Source organism: Passer domesticus, chromosome 19 (assembly GCF_036417665.1).
Source record: "Passer domesticus isolate bPasDom1 chromosome 19, bPasDom1.hap1, whole genome shotgun sequence".
Taxonomy (NCBI): Eukaryota; Metazoa; Chordata; class Aves; order Passeriformes; family Passeridae; genus Passer; species Passer domesticus.
Window position 1 is genome coordinate 1,398,028 of NC_087492.1, and position 20,711 is coordinate 1,418,738.

The 20,711-nt window shown below is 49.1% G+C and overlaps 1 protein-coding gene across 6 annotated transcripts in view; it reads left to right on the forward strand.

The window, feature by feature from the left end:
• The window catches only part of ACACA (acetyl-CoA carboxylase alpha), a 107,140-nt gene that overhangs the window by 75,650 nt on the left and 10,779 nt on the right, over positions 1 to 20,711 (forward strand). For all 6 annotated transcript variants that reach the window (XM_064394762.1, XM_064394764.1, XM_064394763.1 and 3 more), the window contains 7 exons: positions 9,374 to 9,517; positions 9,612 to 9,732; positions 11,322 to 11,418; positions 12,787 to 12,883; positions 13,502 to 13,637; positions 18,379 to 18,556; positions 19,261 to 19,373. In XM_064394762.1, coding sequence (XP_064250832.1) covers positions 9,374 to 9,517; positions 9,612 to 9,732; positions 11,322 to 11,418; positions 12,787 to 12,883; positions 13,502 to 13,637; positions 18,379 to 18,556; positions 19,261 to 19,373 — 886 coding nt within the window. The remainder of the gene's footprint in view (positions 1 to 9,373; positions 9,518 to 9,611; positions 9,733 to 11,321; positions 11,419 to 12,786; positions 12,884 to 13,501; positions 13,638 to 18,378; positions 18,557 to 19,260; positions 19,374 to 20,711) is intronic.

A 20,711-nucleotide genomic window follows, 5' to 3' on the forward strand; every position in this document is an offset into this window, starting at 1 on the left:
CAGTTGGGGCTGTGTGCTGTGAGTGCCCTTCCCCATCGAGCAGCTTTGTTCTCAGGCACTCTCAGCACCTGGGGTGCCTGTGCTCCATGGCAAGCTGTGTTTCCAGGAGTGCCTGCCTGACAATGGGAGATAAAGGAAAACAGGCTCTTGTTGAATTATTCTCCTGAATAAAGGGGGCTCTGCAGAAAATGAAGCATTGATCCTATCAACTCTAGGCTGCAGCACCCTCAGTTAGATCTCTTACACACATCACACACACCTGCATCAATGGGAGGAAAAGAGGCATTTGAAGATCCAGTCTTTAAAAAGAAATTGAGTCAGTTTAGTGCTTGCTGGAGTGCAGTGAGTTGCCTGGTTCCAGCTGTCACTTGCTGGGCTCGGGGCCCTGCAGAGTTTCCCAGATGGCAGAGCCAGGCTGTTCAGCTCTCCCCCTCTTCCAGGTTTAACTGCACTCCCTGCCCCTGCAGGCAGTGCCTGCTTGCACAGGACTGGATTATTCTCACTAAATTTTAGGCACTTAAAAATTAAGGGTATGGACTGAGTTAAGCACCTGACATCTGCCAGCAGGCCCAGGCAGAAGGAGCTGCTTTCTGGGGGGGATTTATCCCATCCTGAGAATTTCAGTGGGCTCAGTAATCCTGTGTGTCCCTTTCCCTCCTCCCTGCTCTGTTGGGGTGTTTGTATGCTTGTGTCAGCTCTGAGCCTCTGCCTGCCTAAAGAGGAAGGAGGAACCTGTTGCATCCCCTCCAGCTTTCCCAGCAAGACCCAGCAGTGTTCACCTGCCCTTGAGCAGTGGGAGCCTGGGAGTCCCCACTCACTCCTGGCTGTGTGTGATAGCTGCTGCTTCATAGGATCCTGAGTTTCCAGTGCCTGCAGTTCTGCTCAGTGCTTCTTGGAGGGATCCAGCTGCAGTTGTGTCCCAGGAGTGTGTTTGAAGTGGGGAGCTGGTGTCCTGGGCTGGCCTGGAATGTCCCAGCTCAGTCTGGCTCATCCTCTGGAGGATCTGAGACCAGCAGTGGGTGCTGATCCTGCCATGGAGTGCCTTCAGGCTCACCCCGTGCTCCCTGAAGCCTGTTCAACACTTGTCCCTGGGATTTAGAGGGCCACTTGGAATTTTTTGGTGTCAGAGAGGAGGTCATTGCCAGCCAGGGGCCAGTTGTGCAAAGTGTCCCCTTGCAGGAGAGCAGAGGCTGTTGGTGTGGGATGTGGTGTGTTCCTGCTCATCCCCAGGACTGGGACTTTCCTTTCCAGAAAGGGAAACCTGTTGTGTCTGTTCTGTGAGGAGTGAGTCAGTCTTGGTGCTGCTCATCCCTTGGAGGAGGTGGGCAGTCAGGGCTGGCAGGGGCTGATGGCTGAAACAAAGATAAATACATGGAAACTGCCACCTTTAGCTTTTCTCAGTAAGGTGCCAGAGATCTGGGACAATTTTTCCATTGCTGACTTTTACATGTGTGTGTTCCTAGAGGGTGCAGGACAAAGCTGACACTTCTTGTGTCTGCAAACACATCTTCAAAATGTCTCCTCTCCGCCAGCAGAACGTGCAGCACAAAACTGTTTCTGCAGCAGTGGAGACAATTGGGCTTTCAGAGAGCAGGCAGGGCTTTCTGGGAAGTTGTTTAATTTTATTTTTTTCCCCGTGAAACGCTGGATTCTTTCTAATTTACAAAGGGAGCAGAGGGGAATGGCAACAAACATTATGTGCAGCCAGAGCTGTTGCTGGTCGTGTTCATGATCATTATGCAAAAGCAGCCTGAGGGTTTAGGTGTAGAGGGAAAGGTCCAGCTGCCCAAGCCAGGAGTGACCTCTAACTCACACGATGAGCTCAAGGTCAGTGTCACTTGGAGCTGCAGCTCCTGCTGGCTTCTGGGCTTGGCTCCTCTTGTGCTGCTGGTGGGCACAGGGGTCCATCCTGGGGAGAGAGCTGGGTTAAAGCATCCTCCAGCCCGTTCCCTGGCAGGAGCACCCCAGGGCTGTGCAGGGTTTCCCTGCTGGAGCTGTCTTTGTTTGTCCTGGGGCCTGCCATGCCCAGGTGAAGGTGCCAGCGCAGGGCACGGGGGCCGTGTTTCAGCTGGCCCCTTTTGTCTCCCCAGTGCATTTCAGCAGGGGGTGGAGAGGTGGAAATGCCATTTCCCTGCTCCCTCTCGGTGAGCGTGTGCCGCGCCTGTGCCGAGCCCGCTGACCCCCCTGCAAATTGAAATAATGATAATGCGCGTCTCCTGACTGCATCAAAGTATCAGCACATCAAAAGCCAGGAGGCATGAAATGCAAATGATAAAGTGAAAGCAGATGGATTGTGCATGATCGCCTGATGCCCAATGAATTTTAAAAGATGCTGGTTCACATGGGGAGAGGGGCTGAAATAAACACGTTATCCCTGCAATTTTTTCTTTTTTTTTCTCTCTCTTTTTTTTTTTTGTTCTTGCTGCTCACTCCTGACAATATTTTTTCACACTTCAGCGAGCAGCCACTCCATCTCCCTCCCTCCCTTCCCTCTCTTTCTCTCCCTCTCTCTCTGTCGCTGTCTCTACCTCACACACGTCTCGGGTCATGTCGCCGCAGCTCCGGTGGAAATAATAAGATATAAACCACGAGGTTGTTATTTGCATAGAAATAGCATGGAGCCCCAGGCAGCATGGGAGAAGGACACAGAGATCATTTGTCTAAAATTTTAATGAAAACTTTTGCTGAGGCAGAGATTTTTATTTTTTTTTTTTAAACTTCCCCTGCCTCCCCTTTTTTCTACCCCCAAACCTTCCTCCTCTTCTTCCTCCCTCCCTTCCCTCATCATAACCTGAGCACGGGGTGATTTCAGATGAGATGTGCTGTGCCCTGCACCAACACCTCCATTTCCAGGGGTTTTCTTTTTGATGGAAGTAAGACCAAAGAGCCTGGCATCCCCAGTTCCTGCACTGCTTATGTGCTTCAGGCTTCCAGGGCTGTGCTCCATTTCAGCCCTCCCAAGGATGTTCCGGAGTCTGCTGCTGACCTATTTTTAATCAGTTTGCTCCTCCTTGTCTTTTGTGTTTAAGAGAAATCCTGTCTTGGAGACTGTTGTGTTAATGGAAACAAATAGTGGCTTTCAGTCACATTTTCCCTGCAGATAGGTGTTCTAGGCTTTTCCTGGGGGAAGCCAGCTTCAGCTGAGACTTTCAGGAACTGCTCCAAGCAGGATTCCCATCAGTTTGTTATGTAGATGTTCAACCAAGCTCTCAGTTCATTTTGTGATGGTGATGAAGTGCTGCCCCAAAGCTGTCAGAGGTGACAGAATTCTGACCAGCACTGCTTTGTTTCCCTCCTGTTTTGGCTTTATTTTCCCCTAAACTCTCTGGTCTTGGCTTGCCTGAATCATCAGGCCCTGTGCTCCCCATGGTTTGCTCAGAGCACCAAGGGTGAGCTGGACAGATCCCACCTGCCAGGAGTGTGCAGGGAAGATGAGGGGTCAGAAACTAAAATATGAAACATTCAGGGCATAGCTCAGCACTTGGGGCTTCATTTCCCTGCCTGGTCATGGGGTGGCATTTTTGAACAGAATGGGTCAAAAAAAAAAAAAAAAAGTGTTGCTGGTCGTGTTGGATTCCTTTGCACGAGGCCAGAAGAGAATATCTTTGTGGTTTTGATTCAGTCCTGAATTGTGCTGCAGAACTTTTTGGATGCTCTGGGATTCACAAAAGAGGATGAGACAATAGGTCAGGGCTGCTCAGGGAGCTGTGCCCATGTGAGAGAGGTCTGGGCAGCTCTCAGGCTCCCTGGAGGAGCTCAGGGAGGAACAGGAGGCTCGCACAGGCTGGGGAGTGATTGCCAACAGTAATATTTACCCTTCAATTTCACAATCTGCAAAAATAAATAAAAGCCCTGTGAGCCTGATGCTGTTTGGGGTTTGTACTGTGGAAAGCTTTTTTTTTTTTTGAGATTCAAGGCAGGGATAGCTCAGTATCTGCTCAAGATGACTCCAGTCCTGGGATTAGATCAAAGCAATCATGTGAGAGCAATCATGTGAGTTAGAACAGCAAGTGCCAGCCCTGTCATTCAAAGGAGCATTATAATTATTAATGCATGATATGAATCATTCTGTAGTGGCACAGCAGGACTGTTGGAAGATCTGTATGGGTGCAGGGTGTTGGAGAATGCTAAGCAAGGAGGGCTGGGAAGTGTCAGCCAGAAATCAGCACTCACCAGCATCAAGTGTTGGTTCCTTGTGTGGGGGCTGGAGCTGCCCAAGGTTATCCCAGCAGGGAAGCAGGACAGGCTCTGCTCTGCCCTGGGTGCTGAGAACATGGTCCTGACCATCCCTCCTGGGGTGTCCCCAGGGGGACATGGGGGTGGCCAGCCTGGGGTGTTTTCCACAGAAATTCCCTGTGATTGTGGACGTGTGATGGGAACTACAGGGACAGCACTGGAGAACTGCAGCATTTCTCATGACTAAACCTAGGAGAGCAAGGGTGGGCTCGGGGTGGGGGTTGTGTTCCCCAGCTCCCAGAGCTGTGGTGCTGTTGGAGGTGGCCCTGCTGTGGCTCACATGGCCCAGACCCAGCAAAGCCAGGCTCATTCCTTGCTTTCCCTGCCAGTGGGAGGCTCGAGGTGCTGCAGGGCTGTGCCTGGTGGCACTGCTGGTGACACACAGTCCCTGCAAGCAGGATGGATGCCTGGCCTCAGTGCAGATAAACAACCACCACCCTCCATGGCTGCATTTTTGTTTTAATTGCCTTTCTTTAAGTGGTGATATTTGTGTATTGTTCCCATTAGAGACAATTTACGTTCCAGGCATGCCATTATCAGTCCCTTGGTGTTTGCTTAGGGAAGAAAGTCTAATAGATTTCTGTTGACTTTTTTTATTCTCCCTCCTTCTATCGTTTTTAATACAGATCTTGCTCAGTTTATCTGTGTGGGTGGGGGCTCTGTGTGTGTTTAATTCTGCTAAACAGGAGTTTGCCATGGTGGCCCATATTGTGCCTGTCCAAATCTCTTCCCCAGGGCTGTGTCCCAGCCCCTGGGGATCCTGCAGGGTATGTTCTCACTGGAGCATTAACTCTGCTCCCTGATGTTCCACAGGAGCTGAACTTCTCAAACATAACCCAGAATTACTGTCCTGACCCTCTCTCCTGGGATGTCCCCAGGGGGACATTGGGGTGACCAGCCTGGGGTGTTTTCCACAGAAATTCCCTGTGATTGTGGACACGTGATGGGAACTACAGGGACAGCACTGGAGAACTGCAGCATTTCTCATGACTAAACCTAAGCCCACGCTGCAGAGTGAGCAGAGTTTCAGTGTCCTGGTGAAGAGGTCCCTGCACTGCAGCCTGTGCCCTGGGGGTCTCTGGGGTCCAGGAGGTGACAGAGGAAATGACCAAGATCTTTATGTTGGAGACAACCATTAATATTGTTTATGGGGTTCATGCCTAGATGAGGGAACCCCTGGCTGAGACAGGTGGGATTTATGGGTGTTGGCACCATGTAGAATAGGGGCTGTAATTTTAGTTTGCAAAGTGTATTGAGTCCTTTTGATTTACCACTGGCTGAGGGAGTGACCTTGAGCAAAACACACGCAGGGAGAGGAGAGAGGGGCACGAGGGTTTTGACAAGACATTTTTCATTTGGAAATGCCACTTCACTGAAACTGGAGCTCTTCAGGAAAAAGTATCAGTTTGGATGAGCTTCTCCTTTGGAATTTTTTGGGTCGAATGAAAAGTTGCTCAGTTTTTATTTCCCAGCTGACTTTTCTTCCCAAATTAATTTTTATTTTTAATATGCGCAGCAAATATTTTAGAGGTCACTTGGAGCCTGTCTGATCTCAAGTTTTGTACTTCAGCTCTCAAGATGGCAAAACTTGATTTTTCTGCTGCAACCCAGAAATTTTCCCAAATCCTCCTCGGTGATCGCAAGGTGGGAAAACCTTCCCAGCAAAAACGTGTGATGCTGCAGACAGACAGACAGACAGGCAGACAGGCAGAAGCTGTTGTGTGTGACAGCTGTGGAGCCCTGCTCCCTGTGTGTCTGTGAGCAGGGCTGGGCTCTCAGGCAGGAGCTGCAGTTCCTCGTGCACCTTGCCCTGCTCCCTGCCAGGTGAAGTGCAATTGCTTTTTTTGCCCCTTCCCCCTCTGCTCTCACCAAATGGAAGCAGGGAAAGGCTCCACCAGCAGGACCTGCCTGTGGATTTGCAGTCAGGAGCCATCCCCAATAACCAGCAGGCTGTCAGCTCCCCACCTCCCCCCAGCTCCCACCTCCCCCATCACTCACCAAAGGGAAAAAAGAGCCGGAGCTGCAGCTTGAAATATATCATGCAATAGTGTATCATGAATTTCTTGTGAATCACATTGGAGAAGCAGGTTTATTTATTTCCGAGACTCTAAATCAATACAAAGTAGGTCTCTTAGTTCTGAAGCTGGGATGGAGTGGGAAAAAATGAGCCCATTGTACTCTTAAAACTTTGGGGAAAGGAGATGACAGCTATATAATTCCATTTACCAGGCACTAGGGGCTTTAATGTGAAGGTGACAGGGAGCTCTTTGTGCATTTAGAGCACCATATCTTCTAAATAAAAGATCTGTAGACTTGATAGTGGAGTATAGCTCTGCCTTTAATAATCTCCAAGCATTAGACCGAGCCAATCTGTTCCCAAGTCAGAAGGGTCCCCCACCGCACGCTCGTAAATTCCAAGTGCAGGAACTGCACGGAGCCAGGGATTAGCAATGCAGGAAGGGCAGAGAGGAGCTGTCTGTGCTCCCACTGCCAGGCACAGGGCTGTGCATCCGGCCAGGGCTCTCTTCCCTCTTGCTGCTTTTCCCCCTCTAATGCATGATCCGTGTGGGGGAAGAGCTGGAAATGAGCACTGAGCTCTGTCGAGGCTTGACTGCACATAATAGCAGTCAGGTTTGAAGTTCCTGCATTGTGTTCCTACATTTTTTCTGATGAGACATTCATTCCCATCATTTCTGCCTGTTTATGAAAAATAGGCTATTTATAGGACGTGCATATGCCTCTCCTGCTTCGTGTTTCTGGCAGACAATATAAATTGTGGGATGGGAATTGCAATTATTGAAATTATTTGGATAAAAATCTGGCACTTATATTTGATATGAACACATGATATGCTTGGAATAATAACAGCACTTATGTTACATAATGATTCCCATTCAAGCCCTCCAAGCTGTCATGTTTTCAGCTCTTTCATCCTGGGTGAAACAGATGAGCCAACCCAGCCCTCAGCCAGCCCAGCTTTGCAGGGAAAGTCCCAACTCTCCAGCAGCTCAGGTTCTGAGAGGAGAAAGCAGCTGCTCAGCATGGGTTGGAGTGCTGGAAAATTAATAATATGCACATGATGGTCCTATGAACCTGTTGAGAAACATCCTTTAGAAGCTGTTAGAATCCTGGCTCTGCTTGTGTTTGCCAAAAGATCCTCTGAAATAACAAGAAATGTGCTTTCCTAATGGGTTTTTTGAAGATGGGATGAACTCGGTGTTGGCAACACTGCCCAGTATTTTGGAATGTTTTGGAAGCCTTCTCCAAGGTTACACATGGCAGCACAAGAGGAAATGGCCTCAAGCTCTGCCAGGGGAGGTTCAGGTTGGACACGAGGAAGAATTCCTTCATGGGAAGAGTTTAAGGTCCCTCCCAGCCAGACCATTCTCGGGTTCTCCTGAACCCCCTGAGTGCCCAGTGCCAGTCTGGGCATGGAGCAGCTCGGGCTGTGTGAGGGCTCTGTGGTTCAGAGCAGTGTTCCCTCTCACCTGCTCCCTCTCCTCACCTGTGCACATCCAGCCCATCCAAATCCCAGCTCAAACTCTCCTCAGAGCAGCTTTTCCCTGCAGCTGGGCACCCTGTGCCCTGTCCCTCCTGCCCTGGGATCCCCCAGGCTCTGCTGGAAGGGCTGAGCCCTCGGCAGAAGGAGCTGTGTGTTTATCTCCATCTCCAAAAAGGGATTTAAGGGCGAGAGCAGTGGTATATTAGGCTGTTTCATTGCCTGTCAGCAGTGCTAAACCTGAGCTGTCTGCAGTGTCTCCAGATAAGCAGGAGCAGAGGCCCATTTTGCATGTACACGTGTTTGCATTCGTTCAGAGAGGGGGAGTTTAAATCCTCTTTATTTTTATTTTCCTCTCTGGGAAGCGTTTAGCTAGGCTTGTGCCTGGCATCTGGAGGCCTGGGCTTCTCTTATCCTTGAACCTAAATCTGTGCTGCTGTCTTCTCTACCATGGCTTTGCTTGTTAGAGGAGGAGGAGGAAGGTGATTGAGCTCAGAAGGGAGACCCAGGGACATCCCTGTGCTAAAACACTGAATTCTGTATTTGGGGGTTAGGTTTGTAACATCTGTACCTCTGTATATAAACCTTGACTGGCATCTGCCAGCTCCTCTGTCCCCAGAACGAGCTGTGCTGGGTGTTTGGGGGAGGCCAGGCTGGTGGTGTGTGTTTGAGGGGGTTTTTAAGATCCAAATGAAGCAGGTGTGTAATGTCCTCTGTCTGTTAGAAAGACTCAACCCATAAAAATAACAAACGGCGTGTATTTGCTGGAATGTCAAAGTTATGAGTTTATTTTGTAATGATGTGCTCCTGCCTTCATGAGGTAAACTGGCCGTGGCAGAGGTGTTATTAGTAATATGGAGTCAGTGGAGCAGAAAGCCAAGTGACCGAGAGATCAGTGTATCAGTCAGGGAGAGGGCAAATGGGAAGAGACAGCAGGAGAATGAGAAAAGAGCTGTGCTGCCCAGGCTCAGATTGGAGATGGAGCTGTGCAAGAGAATGAGGAGCCCCAGCCTGCTTCTGGCCAGCCTCTCCGAGGAGATGCTGGCCCTTTGTCTGGTTTTTTTTCCTCTCAGTTATACATTTAAATACATCCACCCACAGTTTTCTCAGAGGTGTTTGGGATTAGTGAGCAGAGCTGGGCTCGGCACTTGGGAGTTTGGGTGGGTGAGTGGGAAAACTGCCTCAGTTTCCCCACTGGTATCATTCCCCTTGGGGATCATAGAGTCCAGAATGGTTTGGGCTGGGAGGAACCTCAAAGATCCAATTCCACCCCCTGCCATGGGCAGGGACACTTCTGTTATCCCAGATTGCTCCAAGCCCAGTCCAACCTGGCCTTTGGACACTGCCAGGGATCCACAGCTGCTCTGGGCACCCTGTGCCAGGGCCTCCCCACCCTCCCAGGAAACAATTCCTTCCCAATGTCCCACCCACCCCTGCCCTCTGTTCACTAGGGATCACTGTTCAGCAGCTCTTACCTGCACACAGGCCTTGGGAGGCTCTGCTGGGAGACGTTTGCTCCACCCTTTCCATTTCCAGGTGACCTGAGGTGCTGCAGGGGTGGGTTGGTGTGTTCCTCCTTGGCCAGCACCTCCTGCTCACATCCCAGCACTGATGGCTCTCCTGTTTTTCTTCCCCCAGGTGCTTGGACGGGAAGTTTACACCTCCAACAACCAGCTGGGAGGGATCCAGATCATGCACAACAACGGGGTGACACATGACACTGTGTGTGATGACTTTGAAGGAGTCTACACCATTCTGCAGTGGCTTTCCTACATGCCAAAGGTGATTCCTGGGCCTGCCAGGTCCTGTTTGCTGTGTGTGCAGGGTTGTGGGAATGGGGCTCTCACTTCCTTCTGTGTTTTCCTTTTTCCCTTAGAACATCCACAGCCCTGTGCCCATCCTGAAAGCCAAGGATCCCATAGACAGAACCATTGACTTTGTTCCCACCAAGACCCCCTACGACCCTCGCTGGATGCTGGCTGGACGCCCCAACCCAAGTATGGCCAGGACATGCAGCACCTCTTCTTGTTTCAAGGCTGTTTGCCAGATGTCTGCCACCCAAATATATTTCAGACTGTAAAATAGTTCTGAGCAATATGGCTGGAATATATAAATATTTACATCTAATACTATTAATCAATGATATTATTTATAAACAATATCTAAAAGTAGCATGTAAATCCTGAGTGCTCAAGGACGCCATACTTTTATAGATGATCTATGAATAGTTACTTTTATGGATTTTTTTTTATGATTTAGGGGAAGGTCCATCCACAGAGGGTCTATGTTAAAGGAATCACAGTATTCCTGTGGATCTTGGGGAGTTGTGTTGGCACCACTGGGGTTGTGCAGCCTTGTGTAGGTACAAGCTGCAAACTGGGTGACCATTACTCCTGCTGTTATTAATGAGTCTGGGGGGCTAAAATGAGATTTGTGATAAACTAAGTTTTCTGGTTTTGGATAATATTTTTTCATCATCTCTCAAGCAATTCATCCAGCTGTCCGGGCGCCGCAAACGCCGGCTTCCAAATCGAGTGACTTCAGATTTTAATTTAGTGGAAGCGTTAAGGAAAGCAGATGATTCCCTGTGATAAGTTAAAGCAGATATCTCCTAGGTGAAAAGTTGAAGCCATTTATTAGAGGAGATATTGCTGTGATATTCTTCAAACTGACGCCCGACACGAGGCCAGAATCTAAACGATCAGCTTCGGGCTCGCGATAAAGAGATAATTCTGAAATGGATGGTCACATTTTACAGTGGGGCCACAGAGGCAAGGAATGTAGAACACAGTAATTACAAGTTTGGGCTTGATAAAACACTCTCCATCCTGTTTAAGTCAGCAGAGGTTAGCGTGCTTGGATCTCCACTTTTTAATTGGTTTTGGGCCTGGGTTTGCAGAAGCAGAGGTGCTTGTTCAGAGGGAAGAGTTCCTCAGGAGCTCTGTGCCAGGGGGTGAAGCTGGGAGGGATTTGGGGTTTTGGGGGGATTTTTTGGGGGTTATTTTTATGCAGAGCTTCCCAAAACTCCAGTGCACATCAGCTGCCCCACAGAATTGTGATTTCTGTAAGTGACTCTGAAATACCATTGAAATTTTCATATTTAGTTCCTGGGTTTCTGCAGCATTCCTTCTTTCAAAGAAAGATTAGGCAGGATCAAGAGAAGAATATGAGATAAGTTTTAAAATAGAAATAGATGTGTAGAAAACCATCTTTAATGACTTTACTGCCTTTTGACAAATGTTTGTAGTCTTGAAAAAAGCAGAGTTATTTATTTAAAAGCATGGGAAGTCCCTCTGCTCTCCGAACCCCATCGTTTAACAATAAATGATGCTTTTGCTGATAAATTGCTGTCTTTATGCAGACTAGGAAATGAAATAAGACATGATGGCTGAAGGCAGACAAATGCTCAGCTGTCTAATGTTCCCTTGTATTGTCATCTATTTAAAATTAAATAAATAAAAAGACAGTGCCATGTTCTCCAGCTGGCATTTTAAAGCAAGTTTGATTTGTTGCTTTGATATTCTGTTTTCTTTCTTCCCTCTCTCCTTCCTCCTTTGATTTTCCCCTTTTTTTCCCTTCCCTGTAGATCAGAAAGGGCAGTGGCTGAGTGGCTTCTTTGACCATGGCTCGTTCATGGAGATCATGCAGCCCTGGGCACAGACAGTGGTGGTGGGGAGAGCAAGGTAAGTTCTGAGCTGTGTTTTAAGCAACTCTAGAAATCAAGTTTGGGTTATGCTTTGCATTTCTCTAGAATACAACATTCCTGTGATTGTTTCTTTCTCTCTTATTGTGTCTATATATATATACATATATCTATTTAATAGAAGGAGTTGAAAAGAAAAGGATGAGATGACCTTTAAGGTCCCTTCCAACCCATTCCATGGCTCTATAATTCTATAATTTAAAGGCTTCCAGGCTAAGCACTGTGCCAGGGGTGGAAATCAATGATTTGGCAAAGCCAGAAGCTCTCTGTCCATGCTCAGCTTCACTTGCAGCTCCTTTCTTCTGACAAATTCCGAGTGGCTTTGGACTCTCACACAGCAGGGATATATAACACAAATGAAACAGACTCCTTTCAAAAGCAGTGGCACTTTGAAAAAAACAAATATGAATGTATTCTTCTGGGATTGTTACTGTAAGTGCTGCCAAAACTCATCTCTTGTATGTATGTTTGGAATATGTGTGCTGTTGGCTGTAAATTGTCTTTTATTATTCTATGGCAACTTGTCCAGGGACACACTATAAAACAAGATGTAGCATCTTCATGTGCTAGCCTGATAAAATTTATATGAAGTATTATGGAAAACAGAAGTTGTTTTGAGCTGTTTTCAAGTTCAATAAATAACTGTAATACTTGGATAAAGATGTTCTTTATTAGGTCACATGGGCCCTAATACAGAAGTTATAAGTTACCGATTTAAGACGGCTTCTGCAATTATGGGGTTCCAGCAGACTCTTCATCACAGGCACTGGGAATATTTCAGCCCCTCAGTGCACATGGGCCCTGTTCGTGTGTCATCAGCTTGGGCTGCCTGGGGAGGGACAGGGGCTCTGCTGGGACTGTCCTGGCCGCGTGGCTTCCATGGCTTTTGTGTGCAGCAGGGCCTGCAAGCCCTGGGGGCAGAGCTGGGCATCCCCTTGGTGCCTGCCCTGCTGCCCATCCCTCTGTCCCTGCCCCCCTGGCTGTCATCCTGCAGCAGCACATCTGGAGAAAGCACAGGAATTGTTTAAAGTCCTTCCCAGCCCCTTCTGGGATTCTCTGATTTTTCGTGGTCGACACCACCAGTACCAAAATCTGGGTGATGGCAGGTGAAGGGTGGTGGATACACAGATCTACCATTCAAAATCTGGGTTTGGTTTATTCTCTTTGATTTCTAGAGAGGAATGTGCTCATTTTTGGAATAGATTTTGCTTTGAGAGCTGTGACCTCTCTGGCACTCTCCAGCCTGAACTCTTCAAAAGGCCCCAAGGCTGCTCCTGTTCTTTGTCCATGCTGGCTGTTTGGATGTGTACAGCAGGAGCAGGAATTTCACTGTCTCACCTGTTTGCAGGCTGGGAGGAATACCTGTAGGAGTGGTTGCCGTGGAAACGAGGACGGTGGAGCTCAGCATTCCTGCTGATCCTGCAAACCTGGACTCGGAGGCCAAGGTGGGTGGGCTGTGTGCTCCTGTCTGTCCCTTCTGTCCCCTGCCAGAGCCCTGTCCAGGAGGGGTTCCCTCCTTTCCCCACGTGTGGTACCCTGTGCAGCTGTTCCTGGAGAGCTGGCACTGCTGGGTGACCATTCCTCCAGGAAACCTCTGGGAATTCCCAGACTCCATGCAGTCCTGCTTCCCTCAGGACTCAGGGGAGGGGCAGGGATCAGGGCCCAGGAGATGTGACAAGCAAAAATCCCTTTCCTGCTCTCTTGCTGTGACTGGGGTGCTCCATGACCTCCCTGCTCTGACATTTTGCTGTTCCCCTGCCTGATTTCACAGCCCTGGCCCTGCTTCATCTCCCCAGGGCTTTCCATGTCCTTTTCTTTCTCTTCTCCTTCCCCTCCTTACAGCAGTGCCAGGCTGTCCTTAGCTGAATTAATGGGAATGCTGCTGTTGAAATTGCTGGCAAAAGGATTGTCCCAATTTTCCCACGGCCAAGCAGATCCCACACATTTCACCTGCCATGTTCCTCGTTGTTTATCCCACATCACAGCTCCTGATGGTTTTTCTGTGTTTTAACTCTTACAATAACATGCTTCAAGGACTGACAGTGGATTTTTCTTCCCACCAGATAATCCAGCAGGCTGGGCAGGTGTGGTTCCCTGACTCTGCCTTCAAAACAGCCGAGGCAATCAAGGACTTCAACAGGGAAGGGCTGCCCCTGATGGTCTTTGCCAACTGGAGAGGCTTCTCTGGGGGAATGAAAGGTAAGCAGCACTTTGGAGCTGTCCTGGGGGTGGTTTTGGCTCTGTCTTGGCTGCTGAGGGCACCACAGAGTGCTGCTTGAAATGTTGTGAAGTGCCAAGGATGTGAGATGGAGATATAAAATTTGAAGTGAAAGATTAGATCAGGGCCTCTCACCTGTGTGAGGGAGGCTGCAGGAGCACTGGAGGTCTCAGGGTGGCACAGGCTGCTGGGCTCTGCTGGCTCCTCAGCTGGGCACAAGGCAGAGCCTTTGAGTTTGCAGATGCAAAGGTGAGACGTGGCAAAAGAGGGCAAAATTCTTCCCTCTGGAAAACACCCATTGCCTTTGAGGGTGGATTCTGTGTGCTGCTACTGCACCCCCTACATGAGTTGCTTTCCCAGCCCCACAACGCACTGGGAAGTTGGTGATGTAATTTTCCCTTATTTATTTACCTTATTTAGTCCTTAAATGTTGTTTTACCTTAAAATGTCAGGTCTGGCCTTGCTGGTTCCTCAGAAACTGAGTTTGAGCTTTGGAGTTGGGTGGAACAGGCAGCATGAGGATGTTAATATTTATATTGCATATCCCAAGTTATTCCAGGCAGCTGGCAGCAGGAGGAGGGAAGGACAGAGCCATTGCAGTTTGCTCCTTGCATTTTCCAGCCTCCTGCCTGCTGCTGGTGTCTCCTGACACTCTCGGGGTCCCTTGGGGAGTTGTTTGCAGTTTTGGTTTCAGTGCTGGCTGGGGATTATGCAGGGAGGGAAAATAAACAATTATGCCACCCCTCAGTGCACACAAACACACTGCCAGGAGCCGACTGCACTGTGGGTAAAATGACTCCAAAATTGTGTGTAATGAGTAGGAAAAGATTAGAGACAGCTCTTGCTATGCTGAAAATTGACATTAGTGAAGGGGGAGGAAGAGGGAAAAAAAATAGGGAAAAAATTAAACCCCCTCTTTCCTAGTCAGCCTGGGAGGTCTAATTCCTGCTGCAAAATAAATAAATAATGCCCTAAATAAAGGCAGCTCGTGGTGGTGGTGCCTTCCCCAACGAGCTCCCTCCGTGGCCAGAAGGCTCCTGAGCATAATGCAGAATTAAATGATGAAAACCTGGCTGGAATATTGCGATGGAGGAGCCATTTGGCAGGGCTGGAGTTGGGTGACCCACGGCGGGGAGACGCCAGGCGTGAAATTCCCTGCAAATTAGCACCGGGGTCCTGGGCTCAGCAAGGGGGGTTGAGCACATGCAAATCCCCCCACATGGAGCCCTGCTCGCCCGTGGGGGCTCGGGTTTTACTGCTCAGTTCTGCCCGGGACAGATCACAAAGAGCAATCCCATAAATATAAAATGATCCAGTGAGTGAAGAGGCCGGGCTGGAGCTGGGGTGGTTTGAGTGGTTGGATTGGGTGACTCGATGCTGGGTTGGATGATTTGATGCTGGGTTGGATGATTTGATGCTGGGCTGGGTGGTTGGATGCTGGGTTGGGTGATTTGGTGCTGGGCTGGGTGATTTGATGCTGGGTTGTGGGGTGGTTTGATGGCCAGTGCTGTCTTCAGGTCCCCTCTGCTGTTCCAGGCTGGCTGGTGGGATCTGCTCCAGCTCCAGAGGGGCAGGGAGGGCTCTGAGTGCCAGGATTTACCCCCACAGGGAGTGGGCACAGCTGTGTGTCCCTGTGGGGTGGCCTCAGCGCAGCAGAGAAGGGGACAGAGCTCTGTGGGCACTGCCCACCCCCGTGCAGACCCAGCTCTGCTCTCCTGGGACATCCTGCAGCATCCCCGCCCTGCTCGTGGAGCCCCAGGCTGGTTTGGGCTGGGAGGGACCTGAAGGTCACCTCATTCCAGCCCCTGCCAAGGACAGGGACACCTCTCACTAGGCCAGGCTGAGGTTGAGATGAGTACAGGGATTTTGTCCTGGAGCACGGTGGGCACCCTTGGCAGTGGCAGTCAGGGAGCAGGATGCTCCTCTGCACAGCTTACAGCCACATCTGGGAGCACCACGGGGCTCTCCAGCCCCAGGAGAAGAGCACCAGCCTTGGTGGAGAGCTGGGTGTGCAAAGGCAGCCAGCCTGGGCCCTATTAATGACAAATATTGGGGTTCAGTCAGTTCTTGCTCAGGGTGCCAAGGCTGCTGGGACATTCCCAGAGGGAGCAGAGCCGTGCAGGGGAGGTTCTCACTCCCCCAAGGCTGATCCCAAAGGATCCTCAGGCACAGAAACGCTCCCTGACCACCTGGGAAATAAAATCCTGTCCTTTATTTCCTGCAAGGAAATAAATTCCTTTCTTTTCCCACCTGGGAAACCTGGAGCTCTGAGAAAAGCATCAAGTTCCCCCAATTTCTCTGCCTCTCCTCCCTCTGCCCTGTTCAAACAATTAGTGCTGCTCTTCTCTGCACTTCACCTGAGTAAAATACACACCCGTGGCAGGAGTGAAAAATGTATTGCTAATTACACAATTATTTTATTATGTAGCACTAGTAAAAAATGTCTAGTAAAGAATTAATTCAGTTAAAATAATTTGAATCAAGCAATTATTTTCTTAACACTAGAATTAGCTGAAAGTACTTCAAGTGGTTTATTACTAGCACTACATAATAAAATAATTGTATAATTAGTAATAAATTTGTCACCCCTTTTGAGTCTTTTTCTTTGCTCAGGACAAAGGGAAAGGTTGGAGTTTTGTTTGGTTCTCACTCTTCACTGTCTCTGCTGGGATTTATGTTTATTCCCAATTAGAGGGAATAAATTGTTCTTCCTTTTGTCAGCATTTGATACCTCTTAAATAACATGAAATTCCTTTTCCTGGGTGTTTGGGCAATGACCTTGGAAATGAAATGGAGGGATATTATCAGTGCCTGTGGTACTAATATATATATATTTATATATATTAGTATATATAAATATGCTAATATATATTAGTTTATATTTCTTTGTGTGTATATATATGCAAAGAGTGTTTCCCAAAGAGTTAATTGCTTAATTATGTTCATGTTAATGCTAAACACTAAAATGAAGGTTAATGACAAAGGGCCCTTGGCTGGGGTCTCTCTCTTCCCCAGAAATGAGGCTTTTCTTGAGGGATAGAAGGATTTTAGATGAATAGAAGTGTCTCAGTGCTTCCAGACTGTTCCTGTTGCAGCAGGTGTGAGGAACATAAATGCAGATCTTTCATTTTCTCTGCACTGGTGTTTTAATGGCCAGAAGAAATGAGGCAAACTGGGAGGGTCCAAGCAAAAATCCCAAGCGATGGAGGGGTTGGAAAGGTGAGGGATGGATACCTGCAGTGCCTGAGGACAAACCCCACTGGAAATCTGCTGCTCTTTGTGGCAGCTGAAGGAGAGCAGACGTTGTGTAGGGTGGTACAGGGGGTGGTGACATGGAATTAATGGGAGGGAGGGGAGGTTTGGCTGAGTTCTGAGGGAAATCTCATCCTGTGGAAATGGCCCTAAAGAAGCCGATTGATTGTTTGGGGTTTCTAAGTGGGAGCTTTCAAAAGCACTGTGGAAGGAATGGTCCTGTGTGAACAAAGAGGTGGGCTAGATGAGCCTAATAACTATTTTTCATTTCTTGTATTTTGATTTAATACTTGTAGATATAATTATATGTAACAAAATATATATATTCAAGAGTGCCCCTTTCCATTACAAACTGCATCCATTAGAAACTATATCATCTCATAGAAATTCTTCTGCCTTCCCTTTTTCTCTTTTATTTAAATCACCTTTGGGGCTGATATTTTCAATGTACTGTCTTTACACAGTGGAGTTGTTCTTATTAATTTTGAGCAAAGTGCCTTAAACAAATTTTAATGGAGGAAGAGCAGAGTGCTGTTCCCCATCCCTCTCCACACACATTTTTATGAAGATCTGGAAAAGCTCTGCTGCCCTTAGGTGCATTTTATTCACATTACACGAGTTGTGGGAGAGGTCTGGGGTGGTGAGTCTGAAATTGGGCAGTGCAGACACAGCCAGGCTGATTTCCCAGACTGTGGGAATGTTTGTGGGCTGGGAATGGGGGATGGATCATCCCCAGGGCACCTGCTGTGGGACTCCAGGCTGTGTGTCCCTGTCCCAGCTGTGCCTGACCATCCCTGTGTCCATCCCAGACATTCCTGACCATCCCTGTGTCCACCCCAGCCATTCCTGACCATCCCTGTGTCCATCCCCACCCACCCTGACCATCTCTGTGTCCTGTCCAGCCATGTTGACCATCTCTGTGTCCCCCCAACCCGTGCTGACCATCTCTGTGTCCATCCCAGTCATTCCTGACCATCCCTGTGTCCTGACCATCCCTGTGTCCATCCCAGTCATTCCTGACCATCCCTGTGTCCATCCCCAGCCATGCTGACCATTCCTATGTCCATCTCCAGCCATGCCTGACCATCCCTGTGTCCCCCCCACCCACTCTGACCATCTCTGTGTCCATCCCCAGCCACGCTGACCATCTCTGTGTCCTGCCCAGACATGTATGACCATCCCTGTGTCCCCCCAACCCACTCTGACCATCTCTGTGTCCATCCCCAGCCATGCTGACCATCTCTGTGTCCATCCCAGCCATGCTGACCATCTCTGTGTCCATCCCCAGCCATGCTGACCATCTCTGTGTCCTGCCCAGCCACCCTGACCATCTCTGTGTCCCACCCAGACATGTCTGACCATCCCTGTGTCCATCCCAGACACCCTGACCATCTCTGTGTCCTGCCCAGTCATTCCTGACCATCTCTGTGTCCCGCCCAGCCACGCTGACCATCTCTGTGTCCCACCCAGACATGTATGACCAGGTGCTGAAGTTCGGGGCCTACATCGTGGACGGCCTGCGCGAGTACCGGCAGCCCGTGCTCATCTACATCCCGCCGCAGGGCGAGCTGCGCGGCGGCTCCTGGGTGGTCATCGACCCCACCATCAACCCCCGGCACATGGAGATGTACGCTGACAGGGACAGCAGGTACAGACCCTCTGCCTGCAGCCAGCCTGGGAGGGGCTGCCTGGCCTGGGACAGTTGGTTCCCCTGGGGCTGGACATGTGGGGCCTCGTCTGTGCGTTCGGCCTGGAGAAAGCGGAATTCAAAATCCTCCCTTTGCTCTGTCTCCCTCCTGTTAGGTTCTGTTTTGTCGGGTCAGGGTTTTATGAGCCTTCAAAAGGGAACCTAATACACCTAAGGATAGCTTAGCTATTACCTTTGGAGGCAAATAATGAGCAGGATGGCTTCTGCTGCAGTGTTTGAAACAAAAAGGTTTAATAAAAGGCAAAATAATAAACAGAAAATCTGAGTTAGGTACAGAGGTCTGCTCTTGCTAGCAACACGTTCACAAAAGCCCCGTGGTCCTTTTGTTCTCTTCTTTTCTACCTTATGGCTCAAGTGGGACTTTTTGGCTTCTATCCAATTAAGTGTCCCCAAGGTTTTAGTGAAGTCTCTAGGGTCTGATAAGGTGGCTTTTCACTTGATCATTGAGAGAAACTTCTGGGCTTCTTTCCTTGTTTGGGGGACAAAGGCTAGCTTTGCCACTCTGTCATTAGGGGGCACACTCCTACACTCCTACCCCCTCCCATTCTCTTTTCACATGCTTCCCAGCAGACCTTGAACCATTCATTCCTGTGCCTGACGGCACAGAGTCAGGTGCAGAGGTGCCTCTCCTTTTCCCGTTGCAGGGGAGGGATCCTGGAGCCCGAGGGCACGGTGGAGATCCGGTTCCGCAGGAAGGACCTGGTGAAGACGATGCGCAGGGTGGACCCGGTGTACATCCGCCTGGCCGAGCGCCTGGGTACGTGCCACAGCCCAGGGGGGCATTGCAGCAGCCTCTTCCAGTTTTATTTACTGCTGCCTGACTTGGGAAGAAAGCCAGATGAGACCGCGGCATGTGTGAGGTGACACTCGTGCATGCTCAGGGTACCCAGGGTGTGGAATATTGTGGTTTTTTGAGCTGATTTCTCTATTTTATTATATTTTATTGACTGGATCTGATAGCAGACCCTCACTGCGGATGCTTGGGTCTGATTTCCAGCTCAGCAATTGCTCAGCTCACTAAAGGTTTGTGGGCCAAGCCTTCAGCAGGCGTCGTGTCACGTAACAAAGGGTTTGATCAAAGACATTTTGGGCTGCTGGACTGGCTCTGAGTGTCTGGGGTAGTTTGCAGTAATGATATCTGTGTGCTCTTCAGTTGCAAGGGAATGAGGAATGTTGTCCATGTCTCTGTGAACAGGGGGCTGTGCAGAGCTCAGCCAGGGTTGTGTTATTACCACTCCGAGTGATCCCAGCGCCTGCCGTACGCTCAACATCCCAAAATACAGAGTGTTCAGCAGAATGCACTTAATATCAGATATGTTCTCTCTCAGGGGAATAGGCTTTTTAAATAGTCCTTTACTGGCTCTTACTATAAGAGTATAATCTTACAGAGCCTCCTTTTACCTCCAAAATTGACTACATTTCAGTGGAGGGAGAAGCGTGCCATGTGGGTATGGCTTGAATTTATAAAGCCTTTTGGGATCCTTCAGGAGGAAAAGTGTTCTGCAAATGACTGATAAATCCTGGCTATTGCTGCAGTTACATTTTATTATTTGGCTTTTTTTTTAATTTATGGCAGGGCAACAATTTGTATACAAAACAACCCTCTTGATGTGCCTTGGGAAGAGAATAATAGCAGGTGAAGGGTGAGGGGTGCCCTGGGATGGTGGAAGGTGTCCCTGCCCATGGCAGGGAGTGGAATGCAATGATCTTTAAAGTCCTTTTCAACTCAAACCATTTTGTTATTCCATGACTTAAATCCCAGTTTTAAAGTCTGCAGCTGCAAGGAGGTTATTTTCAGTTATTATCTCACTTTTGGCCTCTGTCAGACTTGACAGTGTTCCTTTAGGAGCACAGGGACAGTGACCACCCCAAATCATGGGGACCAGCTCAGAGTCCCAAAAAGCCTCTCTGGAGGTGTTCAGTGGAGTTCCTCAGGCGGGCAGGACCCACAGCTTCCCCTCCCATGGTGTGTGTCAGACAGAGCAGGAATCTCTGGAAGGAGAAATCAGAGGTGTGCTTAGGGAAGAGGAGCACTCAGCTGGGCCCTGCAGGGCAGCCCTGCTGCTGCTGGCAGGGCTCACCTTCACCTCCCACA